The 21080-nt window shown below is 39.3% G+C and overlaps 1 protein-coding gene across 1 annotated transcript in view; it reads left to right on the plus strand.

Moving 5' to 3' along the window:
• The first annotated feature begins 936 nt into the window (after positions 1-936).
• LOC124163981 overlaps positions 937-21080 on the plus strand; it is a 152797-nt gene continuing 132653 nt past the window's right edge. The window contains exons 1-2 of the mRNA XM_046541125.1: positions 937-1017; positions 1679-1851. Coding sequence (XP_046397081.1) covers positions 1779-1851 — 73 coding nt within the window. The 5' untranslated portion in view covers positions 937-1017; positions 1679-1778. The remainder of the gene's footprint in view (positions 1018-1678; positions 1852-21080) is intronic.

Genomic DNA, 21080 nt, shown 5'->3' on the forward strand with positions numbered 1-21080 from the left:
AAAATAGTCGGTAGGGGCTCATGCGAAGAGAGAATCTCAAGTTAGGTAGAATCTAGTCTTAGCTGAGAACCGAAGCATAGAAGTAAGGAAACAAATTATGACATACATTTTATGAAGCATGTCTCTTTTTGGGAGTAAGGTTGGCAGTAACAAAGAAGTCACAAGTGGATGTATTCGAAATGTGGTGCTACCAAAGACTGATAATGATAAAAAGTGTCGACTGGGTAAGTGATGAGGCAGTGCTAAGAAGGGTTGGAGGAAAGTGATCATATCAAAATATCCTAAGAAAAAGACGAGTCAACTTAACCGGCCTCATCATAGGGAATGCTGATCTGACGAAGACAAATACTTGAAGGACAAGAGGAGGGGATGAAAGACAAAGGACGGCCCCTTATGAGTTACATAGGACAAGTTCTTTTGGATATAAAAGAATGAAATGCGTGGATATGAAAAGGTTAGCAGATAGGAGAACAGAGTAGAGAGGTGCATCAAATTAAAAACAAATTTACTGAGGTCTAGGGAAGTAGTGTTTCATTTATGCCCCGAACATTTCAGTTTACAGCAATTGATGAAAGAAAGCGGCGCTCTGTCCAACTCCGCGAAAAAAAACACGTGGACGTCGCCGCCACCGATTCTTTCAGGCGGAGCACAGGTCCCTTTGCGACTCTCTGCTCTCGTAAGGCTTACTTGATTGCACTACGCGTCCCTGAGCTTTGGGAGTGATCGAATTCCCCCGGCAGAAAAATCAGCGATCAGGAGCGAGCGTTAAATGCTCCCCATTTGACTGCCCAATGCTGCAGATCGAAACTAGACCGCGGCATTATCTCCTCCGCGAAGCCTCCGAGCTGTTTAGTTTGACGGGCTAGGGGCGGGACACCTCATACGTCACAGTTATCCTTGAGGTTGCCTCACCCTTGTCAGTTAGTCCGTGGATTTCGGGGCGTGAGTTACTGCATAGTGAATTCGTCGTGCTCTTGCAGTGGGAAATTTCTTCGCGATGGATTTACTGCGAGGAAGGTAAATTGATTATCAACCATTCTAAAGTTGGGTTAACATACTGTGGACAATTGTGTATTCAAGGAGGATAATTACGTGATTATTGTGCATTCAAGCGGTTTTGTTTCCTTGTGCATTAGTATATCAGCATAGAGAAAATCTTCGCATGCAGTATCGTTTGTAATGAAGGTCCCCTCAAAGTCATTTTTCAGCAGATCGTGACTGATAGAGCTGATAAATAATTAAAAATTAATTCCCTATTGCCTTATTAAGCTCAGCGACTAAATGGGTGAGATAGTGAACAGTTATCTTATCCAATTAAATGTTTATACTGGCTTTGATGTGTTCCGCAACCTCTGGAAAATATTTGTACCGAGTAGCCGTTTGAGTTTACCGTAAAAGTGAGTTTAACTTTGAATTCTAAGTGCTGTGTAATACAAATGTAAAAAAATAAAATATTGAAAGAGCCTGTCCATGGTCAGTGCTCGTATTTTGGTGTGTGATTATTTTCATAGTGAATCTGCGTCTATTGTATTCAAAAGTGTATTGGAATCAGTATACCTTGAGAAAATGTTGTTGAGTGATTTTCATATGGTGAAGTTGTATTAACATAATTATGTGGAGTTAAAGGTACTCAAAGGTCATCCAATTTATTGTTAAAATTTATTTTCTTTCCCTCTAGATGAGCCAGAAAGTTATCGACGGAGTGACGTGGATACTGTTTCCTAGTGTTACGCTTCAGAGTAATTCACTCGAAATATTCATTCGATAGAGCGTTAGTGATGCAGCTTTTCATCCCTCAAGCCATCCGAATCGGCAAGGTGGACTTTGTTCCGGACACACCAACCAGCCAATGTAAGTAATGTCTAGTCCTGTCTTTCTGCCTAAATGTATAAATACTAGTTAAGAGGCATGGCACTTGTAAGATATAGGAAACAGAGCTTATCTAAGTTTCGTGCATTGCGTGTTGTTATTTCATTGCGTAGGAAGATTTTGTGCGAAAACATGAGGACTTTCCCGTAATACTTGAAAATACGTTAGTAAATATTTTATTGGGCGGTTTAGCATTTTTATTTGGGAATTTACATATCAATAATTCAGGAGGATCATGTGATAATGGGTTGTCCGTAATCACGAATTGGAATAAACGAGACACGATAAAGGGGGAAAGAGAGGCTCTGATGAAAATAAATATGAAATCCATATGGGCGTTAGAATTCATTGTAATTGGTTCGATCAATAAAAAATATCTTCCTATTACTTGATGTTGCTATCCCGCAAAAAGTGACTGAAGCGCTGAAAAAATATGAAAAAAGGGGTAACCATAATTTCTCATTGACCGCAGAAAATGTCATGGCTTCCTTCAGAATTTACTCTTGCATGCTAATATAATAATAATACATTTTCATTAGTAATTTATTTTGACTCTCTAAAAATGATATTTAATTTATTTGTGCCGGGGGATCAACATAATCTTTAAATAGAAATAAACACATAAAATTATAGCAGTGAATGCGAGTAACATCTCGCTACTCTACTACCAAGAAATACAAAAAATGAAGCCATATTGTGTAGCATTAATTAAGAGCCATGGTATCGGTGTAAAAATACCCAAGTGCCAATAGTAAAAAGTATACTTTAAAGGAGGATACGTTTCGGGAAAAAGTATCTTTTCCTAGGATTTCATTGTTCCGTGCTATTCCATAGTAATCACCTGATTAAATAATTATTACCGGTATGCTATTCCGAGTTCACATTTCAATCTCACATTTGCTTATATAATTTGTCTCAACCTCTGATACGCCATGAAAGTATAGTTCGATGGTCATGCTACTTATGTTCCTAAATACAAGATTTATACAGTTCATCCGGTGAGATGAATTACTAATTGATGTTTTACTTTATATCATACTTATTGATTATTCATTTCATTACCTTAGAACCTTTGTAAAATTACTTCTTGCAGTATTGCATTACCGAAATTATTTTGACCGATACTTTCTAACTACGTTTATTTCTTATACCAAAGAACAGCGTGCCAATTGTTTGCTTGCTTTGCTCACTGTGGCCTTGGCTCGTACTCTTGATTGCCCCATCTCTACATTCTTAGTTTTGACGAAGGTTTCGTAAATCTTATATCACCAACAAGTTCAGGGCTACCGTCAAAGATCACTTGTCTACTTAGTCGACATTTAAATTGCATTTGTGGCTGGCGCTTTTTAAATCGATGGTCTCAAACATGTAATTATCGCTGCTGATTGGTGCACATTAGCATATAATTCTTGTTTTTACGCCGATAAATACTATAAATTTACACTTAGGATGTCGCGACTCGAAATGATGCTACCTTTTAAAGCACAAATGAACGTCTGATAAAGGGAATGAGTGATAGCACAGTCGCATGCTTTTCCATATTTCCTGGCGTATAAGTTGTTCAAATTATTAATATTATAATCTTAAAGTTTTCTGGAGTACAACCTTGCCAACATGTACCTGCATCTCATTTACAAAAAATTTTCCTAGGTATTACCTACTATTAAAACCACTAGTTGTAAGATAAAAATGCATGTTAAAGACGCACGTTAAGATATTATAATTTCTACATCAGATTCTCAAGAATTTTAAGAGCATTTCTCAGGAACTTTTATGGAGTGAGCTCGAAATAAATGTGGTTGGAAAACAGATGGCTCGAACGCGAGGGATGAGTGAAACAACACTTGTGCGTAGATACAACGCGGGGAAAACTCAAATCGAGCTCATTTTCTTAATCTATATTCTCACATTCCGGCAGTTTTCGGAGGCCCTGAAGCCATTTTTTGGCACCAGTATTCATACAATTCTGTCCCTGTGGTGGGCACCTTATTCGGTAGAATACTATAATAGATAAAAAGGGGTGTTATGGAAGGCCAGTGCATAGAGCCAAATGGCCAAAATTGCATATTTTTAATGCATTTTTCGCGATATTTCACCGCCTAAAAATTATTTTTTTACAATACGCCAGCCGAAAGGTATTAAAAAACACCTGCAGAAAACGTTTTTTCTTTTTTGCCCTCTCAAAAATATTTTATGAAAACATGCGTTAGAAATTTTCAAATCGACGCCATATCTTCTTGTCCCGCTCAAAGTTCTTGAAAACAATTGAAAATCAGCTCTATTAAATAAAGTTTCAAAATCCGCAAAGAGAATTAAAAAATATACCTTCTTCACCGAGTTATTTAAAAAAGAGTGAAAATCGTATTTTCGATCTAGCCGGCCCTGGTGGGCCTCTAGCGGGCTGAAATGTGGCGAGGTTTGTCCTATTTGATCCCAAATCGCATACCCTAGGTGCGGGAAAAATCCTGGAGGGGGAACTTTTCACCCTTTTATTCAGCTATGCCCTTTGATGCATGCATTTGAAGATGATAGCATACAGAATCTGAGTTTTTCCCGGCGTATGCTCTGCAGGAATATTTCTCGGGTTTCCCACCGGGTGTCGTATAGGGTTGTAGTTCCCAACGTTTCCATGACAAAGTCCGTCATCGTCATCAGGGGTTAATCTGATTAACCCCTGATGACGATGACGGACTTAGTCATGGAAACGTTGGGAACTACAACCCGATACGACACCCGGTGGGAAACCCGAGAAATATTCCTGCATGATAGCATACGTTTTCAGGAAGTAATCCTTCACCATGAGCTACTCTCCACTTATTGAAACTCCACAAAAATCTACTGCATATCCATGTACGAAGTCAGCTTGTCTCCTCGTTAATTTTTCCCCTACTTTGACTACTGCTACCTGCTACTTCATTATATTACTGCAGGACTTAACTTTCAGCTTCAACGCCTGATAAATACCTCAGTAATATTCATATATAACTAGCAGAAAGATGGAGATATATCGCTTTAATTAAACAAGCTCTCCTGGATGGATACCAAAACACGAAGAAAGTTGTAGGTGGCCTTTTTCTAATATTTCTTACTTGAAAATTATGAAACACGGTACATCATTGATTTTATCTCGGGAGAACAACATTACCAAATGTTGTTACTAGAACTGAACCCAACTGTATCACAGCATCGGTCAACAAGTTTTCAAAAATCATTGATCGCTGTCGCCTCACAAACCTCGTACAAACTTCCTAAACCAATCAACAAATCATCTTCCCTGCAAAAGTTCAGAAAAGATGTATTCATTCCTAACTTATTAACCAATTCAACGCTGTATAATAATATGTGTATCTTGTACATTTTTGTATAGCTTCCTTTGTTACTAATTTATTCAAATTATTGTCATACTAGGGCATAAAACTAAATAGTAAGCTTTAAAAACAATAATTCAGTCGGTTGTGATGATCTTAGAACAATAAATTATATTAATAATAAATACCGATTGAGCTTAAGTCATACTTCCTCTGAAGATATAATACCTTCTCTCTCTCATTGAAACGCGTTGTTCACGTGACCCTGGACTTGCGCGTGAAATACGACCGTGTGATTCAGACGAGCATCAAGTCGAGCTTGGGACACTAGAGGAAATTTTGAGGATCCCGGAGTAGACCCGAATGGGAGGAGAGGGAGGGGGAGTTAGTGGGAGAGGAGGATGAGGAGGTTTTGGTTACGAGCCGACCCGACAAGAGGTTGAGTCCGCAGGTCACCATTAGGACTGGCCAAAAGGGACAGTGGGAAGGGTTTGTTTGAGGGTAGGGCAAAGCATGGCTTGGGAAACGGTCGTAAAGGTGTAAAGATCCGTATAAATCGAGTCAAGTTGGTAATGGATGGCGGGATAAAGTAGTGGAGGAGTGCGTTAGTGTCAACCCCGTAATGGGGCGATCGCCGTCACTTCACAGTTTTGGGTGTAAACTAGGGCCAGGAAATGACCGACCTCCGCTGCGTGACATCCGGGATCAAATGACCGAAAATTCTCATCCACCACTCCCCCTCCCACCCACAAAAATAATCTTACTCTCCACCCCTCCCCCGCCTCCGTGTTATCCAAAATCTCATGTCCAATGAAGGTACTTAGGGTTGGAGATAGAAAAAATGGAACCGTTCCGAATATTAATAAGTTGATTAAAGTGAAATTCTTTGTAAATAGGTACCGTAGTTGACTGGCGGAAGGTAAAATGTTGATAATGTAGGCGTTATTTGATCATATTTTGTCGTTTATTATCACCATCGCGGGAGCTTGGTAGCCTAGTGTATGGTGGAGTCGGCTGGTGTCCGGCGGGGCTTGGCTGTGTCCTTAGGAGAGACAACTGGCCTCCTCCTATTCTGAATATGTGAACATTCACACGCCTTCGCCTTTAGTCCGATGTGAGCGCTACCCCAATCAACTATCGACTCGAATTCCTGGGATTTAATTAATTATAAGACAGTCTCCGGCGTTACTTTGTGGAACTGCTTCATGATAAAGCCATTCACCTGATGATAGCATGGTATACAGAAACCAGGGTCGTACACTTTAAAATAAAGTGTGGAATAGAACAACATATTTTTATTTTAAGATTTAATTAATTACTTTATTTTTTATTTAAGTAATTGCTCACACACAGCATTACTGCCAATTTAGAGTGACGCAGTGAAAAACATAAAAAATAAACGCAGTGAATCAAAACAAAGAGTGCAGGCTAAAAATGGTAAAGAACGCACATTAAAAAAAACACGAGGAAAAGGAGGTAGACAAAGGGGTTTATTTATTCGCCGGGGAATGGGACATGGCGAGATTCATAAATGGGTTTAAGGGTAGAAAAATTATCAAGCACTGAGTTCAGTTGGGAGTAGTCGCTTGACGAGGGATAGTTTGGGGAAAGGGATATGGAGTAAGGAATGAGTACGTGTGGATCGAATAGACACTGAATGGAAATTAAAATATCAATAATTTAAGTATAGTATGCAGCAATAATTCACGCAGGACGTTGTTAAATTTTGGCATGTGAAATTTTAATATTGTGGAGGTTACTCCATTGTTTTGTACATTATTTTAAAAGCTATAAATTGCTCAAAGTAATGTTGTTTTCACTGTCTAACCCTGAATTTTCAAAGCAGTTTGATTTACTTATCTAGTGATGATTACCTACCGTGGTTACATAAAAGCAAGTTAATTATATAAATGGGTAAAATTTTCCTTTGGTCACTCTTTTTCATCACAGTCCTGCTATATTTTGCATCCAAGTAGACCTGTTTATTGCCTTCACTTTTTTCTCTTTTGACTTCAAACATGTTACCTTGGCCCTAAATTAGTCCGGAAATCATGCACTTAGCGTAACAGAAAAACATTTTTTCCTGTGAAAACAGTTTTTATTATTGCTATTTTTACACATAAAAAACAAAACACTACGAAAATATCTTATCGTTTTTCTTTAATACTCCAAGTCCAATTAACCATGGAAAACATAAATTGGAATTTCGTTGCTCTTTTTATTATCATTTTATGCATTTTGCTCTAGTATCACAATTGCCTTATGAGATATAGTTGAAAATAATAAATAATGCTATTGTGAAAATTCGACATATAAACGAATGCGTCTGATATATAATAGATATAGTCATAAAAATTTCTTTTATCAGATGTTAGATTTTCATTTTTCTATGTTGCCACATTTTAGATTATCAGATGTGGTGGGTGGGTTTTCTATTGCCTTGGTCGATTTTGCGAACACTATTTCATTTTTTTCCCTATGAATCTCTATAATTAGAACAAAGGTAACAATTGTTTAATTTTTGTAAGTTTAATCACCAACATCATCGTGGAAACCAAGAGCCATCATTAGTGTTGTATTTTTTTGCGTAAACTATTTAAGATACTGAAATTTTTCGGCAGGAATGAAGGGTTTGCTGTTGACAAGTTCTCACTCTCCTCCTAATGCAGTATTCCATCCCTTAACTGTATCTAAATTATGGTTGCTTTGACGGCTCCATTGTGCCATAATACATTTCATAAAACGCAAGCCAATTCCGGCGTTGGGTTCCCATTTCCTCAATAGTCTTGAGCAGGATCTTGCCTTAACAACCCACCCACCTTTCTCCATTGGCTCAGAGGATGTTACTTGTCAATTTCGCTCAGAAAATAACCAATAAGCCACTAGGAAAAATGTAAAAGGCATGTTTAAAATAAAAAAAATATTTACACTTAAGAATTTCCACTTCAAAAAACACGTTACCTTGCAAGAACATGCTCTCATCGTTACAGGCCAAAGTGGAATCGGTCTGGACCATATTCCATGGCGACATCCTGTCACCTCAACCTCCGTAGCTTTGAGAATATATAATGGTGCCCTTTTCCTTCCAAACAGCCTCGACGACCTCTGAACTGTCCGATTAAAGTCTGAATGTTTTATAGCAATTTTTAGGTCGTCTTTGTTCTCCTCGTTCCAAAGATCATTTCGTTCAGGGGTCGTCGACTTATCGTGGAAGTTTGGGTGCCAGAGATTTCAGAGAGATATATCAACTAAATTTACCATAAAATCTCTATCTAGCTTATAAATCCCACGAGATAACCCGTGTTTAAGCAAAGTAGAATTATTATCAAACATTTGAAATAAAACACTTTTCAAAAAAATTTTTTTTTGCAAAGCTTAATTTCATTTGAGTGTCAGTATTGTTTTTAAATTACCTTTATATTATGCTGATAAATTGACAATCCTTTCGGTCATTAATCTTAACTCTTCAAGCACAGTTTTTCGAATTTCCAAAGTGCACAAAGTGATAAATTGCCTTTCGTCTTTTCATAATGAATAATTCCCAACATGTCATGTACGTGGTTTTTCTATCATAACAAAGTTTTTGTAAAAATTGCGATTCACTCAAAAGAAATGCCTGGATTTAAAAAAAACAATAGTTCTAGTTAGGTGCGCTTCTGGGAAGGGAATTTAGTGTTGGTGACATATTTTTTCTTCTCTGTTGAAGTCATACATCTAGTTAACAGCGAGGGGTAAATGAAATGATGGAGTCTCAATAAGCGACTATTTTGCTGCCCCAACTAACTTGGTTTAGGTCTTGAAAACAGACGTAGGGAACCCAATAGAGTTTTTCTACCTCGAAAGTGAGCCAAAAAACCTATCCTCTTCTCATATTTCGTATTCATTGAGTAGTTACGCTGAGTGGTATATCACTTAAGTCGGGTAATGCAATAAGAAGATTTTACTGTAGTCTCAAAGAAAAATGTAAGAACCCGTTAACTTCCCGCTCCTCCCTTCACTGCCTAGGTTAATTAAATTATATCCTATACTAAAACTCAATATTATGTTATGAAAGACACACAAATAAACAGTAATGAAGAATGGTATTCAGGAAGTCTAAGAGAGATGGATTGTACTCTCACATTGTTATTTTGTATTAATTCCTGGAATAGTTCGAGAATGCAGTGGTCACCTTAATTCAGTAGTATTTAAGGGCCATAAAATATATATTCCGTAGAAGCTACATTACCCTCGCGTGCGACATTCTGGTCTTGGATTTTTTTCCATCAGCCGCGGCACAAAAAAAAAAAACCCTACGAGGCCTTGCAGGAATATGCAAAGGAATTCCAATAGACGGATTCCATTGCCGGCCGTCAGCGAACAGAGAATGGGTGTGCGAAACGGAAATACTGCCATGTTTTAGCGATTTCATCCAATGCTCGCTCACGGGAAAAACTGGAGGAGGGTTTTCTGTTCAGGTGAGGGCAAAAAATAAGTCGACGATGGAGATCCCGGCTCCCTGCAGTCAGTTGCGTACCTTTATCGGACAGGAATTTCATTCACGCCAGTGTGTGTTCTACTCTACCGCTGGAAACCTTTCGCGTGATCGACAAAAAGTGCTCGCGTTGTTCCTCGTCCATTCCCAAGTTGGCAGTCGGCTACTTAAACTTCCTCCGTGTGGTTTCGCGTTATGAGATACGATGAAGGTTCAGTTTTTATTCCCTCGAAGGAATGGAGCTATTTTACCGTATATTAATGGGAAGATTCCCTGGCATAAGTGCTGGCACGTCGTTCTATGTTGTGGGGCTTAATGACTTTTCGTGTTCTTAGTTTATCACTCCGAAGGGAAACTTAAGCAATCTCAACAGTAGTTTCTTTGCGCATCGAGAATTTCATTTCGTTTAGGATTAGTATCGTGGTAACACCAGAAAGATCTCAATGTTAATCCGGGTTTGCACTTAATAATTGACTGATATGGTAGTAGCTCAAAAAAGATACCTCGCCAGTATAATGATCACAGAAGTATTCTACGAGTGTCAAAGGACATCGCTATGACAGAGATACTTCAAATGCATCTAAACAACCAGATGAGGATCCAGGATTTTTTCTAGGGGGGCATAAAGGTCTGCAGGTCAAAAAAATACAAAATACAACAATTTTTTTGGTTTTAAAAACAAAATGCAGCAATTACTGGAGCAAATATTCCCTTTATTTTGATATGAAAGTTATTAATTTAAACGATTGAGGCTCCTTAATACACAAAATAAAACGAACGTAACTGTATGAAAAATCTTGTCTATTTTTTATGCGTCGGGGGTGGGAGGGGGGAGGGTCACGCCCCTCGCAATAAGTGACCCCGCGCACCAGAAAATTAGCCGTTTTGTCTACTTCATGAATTGTAGGACTAGATAATGATTGAATATTTCGTTGATGAACGACTAAATATGCGTATTTTTGCAAAGGTTTGCTCCCTAATAGATAAGAATTTTAAAAATAGCAAGCTGTATCTATGTTATTCTCATCAATAGGTAGTCAAGTTAACCCTTCAGTTTGTTTTGCCTCGATTCCATTTCTGTTCATAGTTTAACTGCTTCTACTTCGCTAATTGATCAATTCATGATCAACAATGTCCCCTATTGATTAGAGCTCTCCTACGTGTTACTGTGCAAATGGAAAATTTCTTTCGAAAGCCGGTCCTCACGGCCAGTTCGAGGAACTACCTTTTCCTCTGAGCTAGAATTTCGTGTATTGCCTGTTGCCTCTGTGACTTGCAAGGGCCAGTGTAACTCATTTTGACGATATAAATAAGCCGGAGCTTTATTCACTGTCCTCAAATTCATCGAGTTCCTCTCCAATCCCCTAGGTGAGGCAAGAAGAAAAAGAATAAGTTTCCAATTGGGCTTTTCTCGCTCTGATAATTGTATCATGTCTTAAAAAGTACATTTTACTCTAGCAATGCGCGTGAAATGTAATAAAATGCCGGCCGACGAAGTTTAATGCCTGAGAAAACACTGACATGAAAATTTTCAAATTTTGTAAACACCTAAATGCTCACTGTAGCATTAAGTTTTCAACCAGAAGGTTAGTTTGGGTGGGTGAGGATAGAGCTCACCCCGAATTAAGCCACACGCATGAGAATTTCACACATTCGGGGTAGAGAGGTCAGCTTCTTTCCCTGGGCTACTTCGTACCTCGAGGATTGTGTTTGGGGGTGTCCGAAGGCTTCACCGAAGATTTAAACCTGGGCATTTTCGATCAGTAGCCAAGCGCTCCAGACATTAGTCTAAGCCCCCGCCCCCGATCTAATTATAATGAGGCACTATCTGTATAATACGGCACTTCAATTCACCGGCCCTACTAGTTATTCGGAGTTTTTATACAGCCAGCTACCAAGCGGGTAGCTCGGTAATTTCGAGTAGTCTACTTCGCAGGTGAACCTAGTCCAACTCAGAAAAAAAGGAAGTACAGCTTACTGATAGGGGAGAAATGCCCGAACAGTTGTCGCGCGGTGGAAGGGGAGGGAGTAGGGAGTAGTTGTTGTGGGTTTACTTTACGTTAACGCTTCAATTGCGTGTATGTGCAAATGCAGTGTATGGTAGAATGTGTTATATAATTGCTGGGGCGGATCCATGATTTTTTCATGGGGGGGGGGGGGGGGGGGGGGGACAAGGATCTGACAGGTCTTCCCATATTACAGTTTAAAAACAAAATATTACAAACTTTAGAAAAAATTCTTATTTTGATTTGAAAGATGTTAATTTAAAATTAAATGATTGAGACATTGTAATGCACAAAATAAAACAAACGTAATGATAACCGTGTAAAAAAAATTGTCTATTTTTTTAGCGTCTGGGAGGGGCAAGTGCCCCAGTGCTCCCCCCCCTAAATCCGCCTATGTATACTTGTATGCATTCAATGAAACATAGCTTCTGCCGCTTAAATGCGCCATTATTAGTGATTTCCAGTAATACGGCTTTTTCGGTAATCCGGCTTTGCTCGTTTCCGGTATCTGCAGGATTTCCGAGTGACCACTGTATATATCCTGTAAATTTGTAGGTGGTGGTGTTCATTTTAAAATAGTTATTTAATGCGAAAAGAAGCGGGAATGATTCGTTCTCTTAATGATCTTGCCGTTTGTATTGCGGAAAAATATGAACATGGGAAAGTGGGGTAAGGTGACGAACTCGTTTTTTCGCTAACGCATTCATAGACAGCCGCATGAGCCGTAGATCTTCCTGGAACTCAGGTGAATAGTAACGAAGTTCACCGCAAAGGACGGTGGGCCAGTTATTTTGCGAGCAGTAGCGAGATTGTTTTCTTCCTGAGCGATTGCAATTTTTGCAGTTTTCAGAGTAAGGAATCATTTGATTCTGCTTAGCTATTTTTACTCTTTCCAGCTATAGTCTCAAAATATAACTCGTCATACATAGTACCATACATTCTGAAAGCTTTTACATAAGATAAGATACTCTGATTGAAAACCTTTTTTTTCCTCGCTGCCCATGAAAACGTAAGCAATATTTATCTTGAAAGTAATACTTACTAAAATTTGCATCGATAAAAATATTATATAGCAATTATCACATCTCATGTTACTCCTTCAGCCTGCTTAAAATGTAGCCTGGCCACAAGCTTATAGCCAGTAAGATAATCTGGGGCATTTACAAATGACTTAAAAGCCAAAATGACGACGTGGGGTAAGATGACGAGAAGTTGCGATGACGGGATGCTGCATGTTCTGGCTGGAGTAATGGTGAAGCAAAATACACGCCCTGGAAATGTGATTTTTGTGAGTATTGCTTAGTTATTTATGTTCTTATGGCCGTGCCAAGGTTTTTTTTACTTTTGTTTCATTATGATCGAAGGGCACTTGTTTTTTTTGTGTTTATACTTTATTTTTTTACGCAATATCACAGGTTAGCAAACTTAATTTTTCTCTGCATTTTTACAATAATTTTTTAAAATTTAACGTACTAATTTTAGCCGTTCATTACCCCTCAGGTGGGGTAAGATGACTAAAATTTCTCTTTTATTTTGGTGAAATATTTTTCATTATTCAAGAGAATTCTAGGAAAACATGGTATTAATTTTTAATTAAATGCAAAGAGAGAAATAATTGTACCTTTAAATTTTAGATATTTAAATCTTTTAAAACACTGAGAAAAAAATCTGACGCTTAATTTCGCCATCTTACCCTACCTTCCCCTAATATCGTTTATGAAATGCCGCAACCTCCCCTCTCTCATTGTCGCTTTGATTCTCTCGGATTTCTAATTCTCACCCCGGGATCCTTTGGACTGTGCTCCAAGATAACACTCTTCCCTTTTTTCTGTTCGACAAATTATATCCTCACCCTTTCCGTCTCGCCGGCTCGTTTATTTGATCTGAGGACGCGGCGAAATTAGGATCGACCCCAGCGTAAGGTGGCAGTACCATTTCCCCAACACCCCTTCCATCGCACCAAACTCTCCTTCCGTTTCTCCACTCCACCCAAGGGTCTCTCACTCCCCCTCCCCCTCTTCCCATAATCCCTTTCGATCTTACCCCACCCCTCCTACAGTTCCTACACACCTCGACCTGCGTGCATCCATTCACTACCGAAGCCTCGCTTGCTACCTCTTGTTTCTCGCGGGTTCTGGGACGCTTTCGAGCGTAAAGTCATAAAACAAAAGCCGCACTGGGAGCGGGAACTGGGGAGATTCTTCCCCCTCCATTTCTCCTCTTTCCCCACTTGGAAGTAGTAGGAGGGGGTGGGATGGAACGGGTCCAGATAGGATTGGAACGAGAGCGAACTGCATTGGTAGGCTGCATAGGGTTTCGTGATGGCGATTTCCCTTTGGGGTGGCTCGGAAAGTTATATTTTAACACTAGAAGCACCGGGGTTGGATGGCTAACTAGTATGACCAAACCCGTCATTATGACGGATAGTAATTACATTAAATATTCCTTTGGTTATGTTAAAATTAATTGATAACTTCATTAACCCATTCGGGTAAACAGAAAGCGATTTACCGGCCTGTATCGATTTTCGTGGTGACTTCGACCTGAAGACGCCTGCTGGAATGCAGGAACAACTGTTGTCACGAACGCAACCACGGCGCGGTGAAACCCGGAATATCCAGCCTACATTACCAGCGCACCGCGGAAGCCTTCGCACCAACTTCGTTTTTTAATATGTTTGCATTGACGCTAATGAGGGGTTTGGTGGAAGAGGGGACCTCTTATTCTCAACCTCGCCCGAATAAAGGCATATTATTATCATTATTATTACAAGCCGCCTTCATAGGTGTGTGGCAGGGGGTGTTAACACATCAGCCGTTAACGAATAAAGATGAAATACTTTTACGAAGTTCCTTTTGGCCTGCATTAGTTCTTTATTGTTCGGTTGAATTCCCTTACCTATCCGTGCGGTCAAACATCTCTTCATTTATAGTTTTGTCGGACCTTGAAATGTAGCTCAGCCACCGCTAAGGAGGAAGTTGCAATTGACTTAATTTTTATGGAGACGCCCAGTATTCCTTTACGTTTTCGAAGCATAATTAAATTTCGAATGCATAAATTTTTCCCACTTGATTTATCAATAATCATAGATGCAATCAGTGGGCATAAAATTAAAAGAACATTAAAACCATCAGTAAAAGCTACTGATAACTTAATATTTAGGCGTGGCAAGTATTTTAGATTGCCTTATTCGTATTGTTATACATAGTCCGAATACATAATAATTAAAAAAGAGCATATAAATTCTGATTCTTTTCTTCTGTAGCTCAAGTGTAAATGGTTTTTTTCATGACCCAGAAAACAGCGCATTCAAGGCCTTTACAGCGTGTTAATCTAACATAAACAACGTAAGATGATAGCCTTGGATAGGAATAGCCTATCCGGTCGGGGCTCGAACTCGAGACCTTCGGTTATTTAGGTGAGGACTTCACCCCACCGCCGCGCCGCCTAGGCCGGCAGTAAGCTCTCAAACTGCGGTTTTGTAGTTAATGCGGCCCTTGAGCTGGAAGGCTCGGAGACCTTTGCTCTACCATTACATACTAAATTGTAATGAAGACGCTCAGCATTCCGTACGTTTTTGAATACACTATAATTACAAATAGCGTAAGTATATATATTCTAACGCTTTTTTAACCAGACCTCGAGGATGAGGTTAGGTTTGGACACCCCTGTTCTTCTGTAATGTACTAAACTTTAATGGAGACGCGGAATATTGCGTTATGCTTTCGAATAAATGATTAATAAAAACAGCATATATATTCTGATTTTTTCTAAGACTTGGTGCTTTCCTGGCGCACAATGTGGATGAATCCTTCACGGGATTCCAAACCAGGTGAACTCTCCAATCGGACTCAACGTTTAAATGGCTAAATCTGCCATCATCCTCGGGGGCGTTGAGTCTGAATAATTTTAGCTTATTGGCGTTTAGTCTCAGATTCGACGTCCTAAGGACGATGGCAGAGAAATTGCAAGATAGCCATTGAAACGCCAGCTCCGATAGAACCTGGTGGGAATCCCTTGAAGCATTCATCCATATTCTTATTCTATTTTTTACCAGATACCGAGGGTGAGGTTTGGTTTGAAGACTCCTGATCTACTGAAATATTCTAAGGGTGAAGAGACGGGAGAAGTAGTCTTCTAGGTTGACTGGAGAAGGAATGAGTGAGGGAGGTTGAGGTTACAATTCAGCGATAGGGGATGTAAAAAAAGGTCGGGGTAGTGGAGGGCGTGTATATAAAGAAGGATGGGCGTCGTGTAAAGAGGGTAGAGAAAGAAGGAAGGAGAGGAAGACGGTGTTAGCCGCCGCCGCTGCGGCAGTCGACTCCGGGAGGAACAGCACGATTGCGCGTCACCTCCATCTTTCTTCTACCAACTCTATACTCTCCCCCCTGCCTCTCCTTCCTTCCCCGTCCTTTTCCGATGTTTTTCCGAGAATCTGAGGCGGCGGATGCGAGCGGCCTTGCGGCAGCGGGAAGGAATGAATGCAAGATAGGAATTGAAGAGTAGTGGGACAGGGAGAAATGGGGCGGGGAGGGAAGACGGAGCTATTGGAGGGAGGGGGGGGGTTTAGTCCGTGGTGTCGGGTGCGGTAAAAATGGCAAGGGACAGTGTGTGAAAGAATGGAGGATATTAGAAAGGAATATTCACCAATATTGCATTAGAGGATACTCAATTCCGCAGCTAGAATAGCGTAGTTAGTTTCCTTCATCAAAGAAAATGAAAGGCATTGACTGTGATTCGTTACCCACCATTAGAGTATTTATAATATACAAATTATTTGGTTTTAGAAATCCCATTTTAGACGAATGTTAATGGTCAATTTTAACCTCATTTTAGAAAGGCCAGATTGACGGCCATGCGATGCAACTCCACGTGATGTCACAAGAACCCAAATGCTATATGAGTAGTCAGGAGTTTAAATCGTCTGAGATAACCAATGCATGCATGAGGCACAAAGCTCAGGGAAAAATCTCTTAATAATTACCTATTAAAATTGCCTGTGGTCGGAAAGTTTCCTTCGTTTGATAAGGCATTAATGATCTACTACCTCTAGCAGGGTACTCTGCTACCTGCTAGCAGCCAAGATGGCCTCACACAGCGGCAGCCGTAACCAGAATGACGTCACACGGGATGTTCCCAGCATTCATACTTAGCCGTCGCGTTTTTGCACGCTTGAAAATTTTCACTTTTCATTTAATCGCGAAAAATAGATATCGTCATTTAAAAATCTAAAAGCGTGAAATGCGTACTCCAGGAGTAATAATCTTTCGATTTAGGCAATTTAAAAAAATAGAAAAGCACCCTATTGTTGTCGCTCCGCGCGCATTTGAATCAGATGTCATCGCTCCTTGTGGTGCTATCAGTTATCTGTATTCAGTTTTCACGGGGAAATACACGGCATTAATATGTAATTGAGACAGTATATCACATAAAGTACACATGTAAATGCGCGAAACAGATCCATAGAGAAATAATCATTCACCTTGACTGGGATTCGAACCCGGATCTCGAAATAATCATTCGCCTTAACCGGTATTCGATCTGGGATCGAATCCCGGTTAAGGCGAATCATTATTTCTCTATGGATTTTTTTCGCACAATTTGTGCATTTCGGATGACTCCGTTAAGTTGTCACCGTGGCTAGTCCCAGTTTAATTAAATTACACATTTAATGCATGCAAGACAATTGTTAACTAATAGAAGAGCACTTTAACTACGGTTAATGACGGAAGTCACACTGAAAGAGATACAGGTGACTGGTGGCGCCGCCGGATAAAATGCGCGCGAAACGGAAACAGATATAACTCTTAACCGTCATCTTCCTGGGTCTCCTTTAATGGGGTCCCCTTGGGAATATTCTTCACACAATTCTAACCGGTTGAAATATGCCTTAACCGACACCTTCAATCGGGGCTCAGGTTCTCGGTGAAAAGCTTTACTGAAGATAACCGCGATTTCATATTTCGTTTCTTATACTAGGCCGTTGTACCCTTACATTTTGTAGTACATTCTCAGGTGAGGATGGATTTGTGCCATCATTAACACCCATCCTCTTTTTATATTGAGGTTAAAATATTCTTTATATTATCGCTTTGCTCCAGTTTGAGAATATGTTTGTCTACAATTTCGACTGCAATAATTGATATCGCATAATAATGGAAAATATTGGTTATTTATCGTGGAATTCGTTTCGCATTACTCGTAACGTAATTTTCAGGAAAAAGGCACCCACATTCGACTGTGGGCTCCAAAAGTTACAGAATAAGGCCCCTGATCGCGAATTGAATGATTCTTTCGGGTGATGGAAGGAAAATTTGAGGAAAACTACATAGTGTACGGGGTTAAGAATACGGATGTCATGATATATAAAAACCATTGGTTGGCAGGGAAATTTTACGGGATAAGAAACCATCAGGGAGCAGATTTGTTTAGGAGATGTGGTTGGTAGAAGGGGCCGCAGATCAAACATTAACAAGAGCGATAATCAGCTTCTGCGCAGTAAATAACACCGGGTGGGGTGATTTTTATGACAAATTATTTTGGGTTAATAAGTACGCTTAAAGAATAGTCTCACAATTTCGGCAAATAAAAAACTATATTTACTTAATTTACAAGTGTTTTATGCTTTGGCAAAGCTATAGAATTTTTGCAAGCGATGAACTGGGTGTTCCCTATTGATATTTTTCACCTCAAAGGACTCTCGCTTCTCCTTCTCTTGGGGGAATGGCATCCTGTAACCTCTTCTATATATTTGTTTAGCTCTTCTATGAAGATCTTACCAACCACTCCTGGTACTGAATGCAGGCTCTCTTCCAAGATGGCCTTCGAAAGTCTACGGAAAAATTCCATTTTTTTGAGCGGAATAATCCTAGCCTTCTTGGATCTTGACTGGATATATTTTTACTGTTTTCTTGCAGCTTGCCCATAATATTCTTTAACAGACTAGGCAGTTCGTCTTTTGGAACGGATGTGTACCGGTTACTGGACGTTGATTGCTACCAATCCGAGAAAATTGCACGCCAAATCAGTTTTAGAACTCTAAATATGGCGAAATCTAACGGTTGCAGTAATTTCTCTAGGCCCTTACACCCCACTTCTTTTTATAGGTCTTCACCTTCCTCTCAGTGTTGCAAAGACAAAAGAAACAGGAAAAATTTTTCCCTAAAATCATGGCGGAGTAAAGTTTTGACAAGTTTGCGTGTCACAAAGTCACCACACAATGTGTATGCATTCCAGTTTTTGTCTCATATTTTCAACAAAAATGGCTTGATTTAATTGATATTCTAGAATAATTTGCCAAACATTTTCATAAACAAATTTGCATACCTGTTTTAGATATAAAGTTCAAATGTTTCCTTACTTTTCCGAAAGAGTAAAAAATGGTATTGCTAGGCAATGGCGTCAGAAAGAACTATACGTGATAAGGAGCTCCATCTGACTGCCGAAACATGTCGCGACATGTCTGACAAATGAAATGCCCATTTAATCTCTTTCATGAGACGAGCGTTTGCAGCGCGAGATAAAAAAATTCGAAAAATAGACCCCTTGTCACAAAGTCACCCCAATCTACGGTATTTATTTATTTGAATGTAATTTCGTCTGTGCATGTTAAATTCAGTGCATAAGAAGGAAGTTTTTTCTTCAGGATATCAATGCTATATATTTTTTTAAGTATCAAATTTAGTTTCCAACTCTCTTATTTATCTCAGGAGGTCTTGGTCCTTGAATCCTATTGGATTACTTTTCCAGTTATATATGCAGTCAGAAACGTTTGCGACTATAAATTATCTTAAGGTACCTCATCTGGATAAAGAAAATGAAATATTTTTTCAGCCCATCATCTTTTCCAAAGCATGTTTGTCCATTCCAATCTTTCCTTTATGCTAACAGATCCTGGAAAAAAATATTTATACACCCCCCAGGTTCTAGACTAGTTTTGTCATGGTCAATTTTAATGGATAGTGTAATATCAGACGTTTTCTTTATCCAAATCCTCTTTTATTCTTTAAGATACAGTTTCATTTTGCCTCTGTCCGCCGAGCGAATTTCTCTTTCTCCTCTCTTCCATACCTCCCTAGTAACATCAATATCAGCATAAATAATTAAATATCAAACGTTACAATAGCTGCACAACCAGAGCTGGGCAGTATTTCAAATACAAGAATTTTAAAATACGTCCTTGAAATACATTTGAAATTTGTATTTTGTATTTCAAATACAGGTTTTTGGTATTTTCCCATTCTGAAGTAAAAATACAATTGTAAAATATTTTTGATAACACTTCTGTAACATTATGCTTCAGAGGTTTCATCGTTTTCGTTAGAATCGTTTTCTTAATGTATAGAAATATACATAACATGCCAAGGCAGTTTATATTTTTTAATATCCGTTAGTTTCCATACAAATACATTTTGTATTTTACAAGGTATTTAAAATACTATTTTGTAGTATTTTATGTTGAATCGTTGTTGTAATTTGCATTTCAATAATATTTAGAGCGGTATTTTGTATTTCAAATACATTTGGAGCTGTACTTTGTATTTCAAATACTACTCGGCCTGCATATTTCCCAGACTTGTGTACAACCTATCGAAACCTAGATTAGATTTTAATAACATGGAAATTGTGGTTGCAGTGATGCTCTTTGCATTTGCACACTCTAGAGCCATTCTGCACGCTCATGTGTCTATTTCATGTGAGGTAGGGTTTGAAAGGGAGTGAAGAGAAGAGGCAGCGGCTTTTAACTTTTGCAGAAGAGACTGGGGAATCGTAAGAGGGGAAAAGCAGTTCCGTGGAATTGGAGAAGGGCGGGCGGGCAAGCGGAAAGTGGAAATCGGGTTTCCTCCAAATGAATTCTTCTTGCTTTGGATGTTGCTGGCTAATTCGCTCCCGGGCACCTATAATTGGCTTCTCCCTCCCCTCTTCCCTCTAGAGACCTGGAAGACGAGTGAGAAGACAAAGGTGAAATTAAGTGCAGGGCTTTAAAAGTGGAAAACGTATCCTTTTAAACCACAAACGAATACGGTCGGCCGTAATGATAGAGTAGTAGACACGAGTTGAGGCTCATTTGATAATTATATTCCTCACCATATTTCACTTTACTTGATTCTCTGTCCCCTCTCTCCCTCACGTTGCTACTTACCCCGGCGTGGTATTTAAAAATTTCGGAGATCATCACTTTATTTATTCAATCACGTCTTGTAGCAGCTATTTTTTTTTATTTGGGAGAAAGGGGGGAAAGGGATCGAAAATTATAGCGTTAGCGAGAAAAAGGCATGAGTTATAACTGGAAGGGTTTTTGAAAACCGACGAGAGAAATCTGAGGAGATGTGAAAGCATCAACAACGGTTTGAAAAACGCTGCTGAAAGTTTTCGCGTCATTTTAAAATTCGTGATGAGTAAAAATGTTTCGACTTCCTTAAT

The sequence above is a fragment of the Ischnura elegans genome, chromosome 8 (assembly GCF_921293095.1).
Source record: "Ischnura elegans chromosome 8, ioIscEleg1.1, whole genome shotgun sequence".
Lineage (NCBI taxonomy): Eukaryota > Metazoa > Arthropoda > Insecta > Odonata > Coenagrionidae > Ischnura > Ischnura elegans.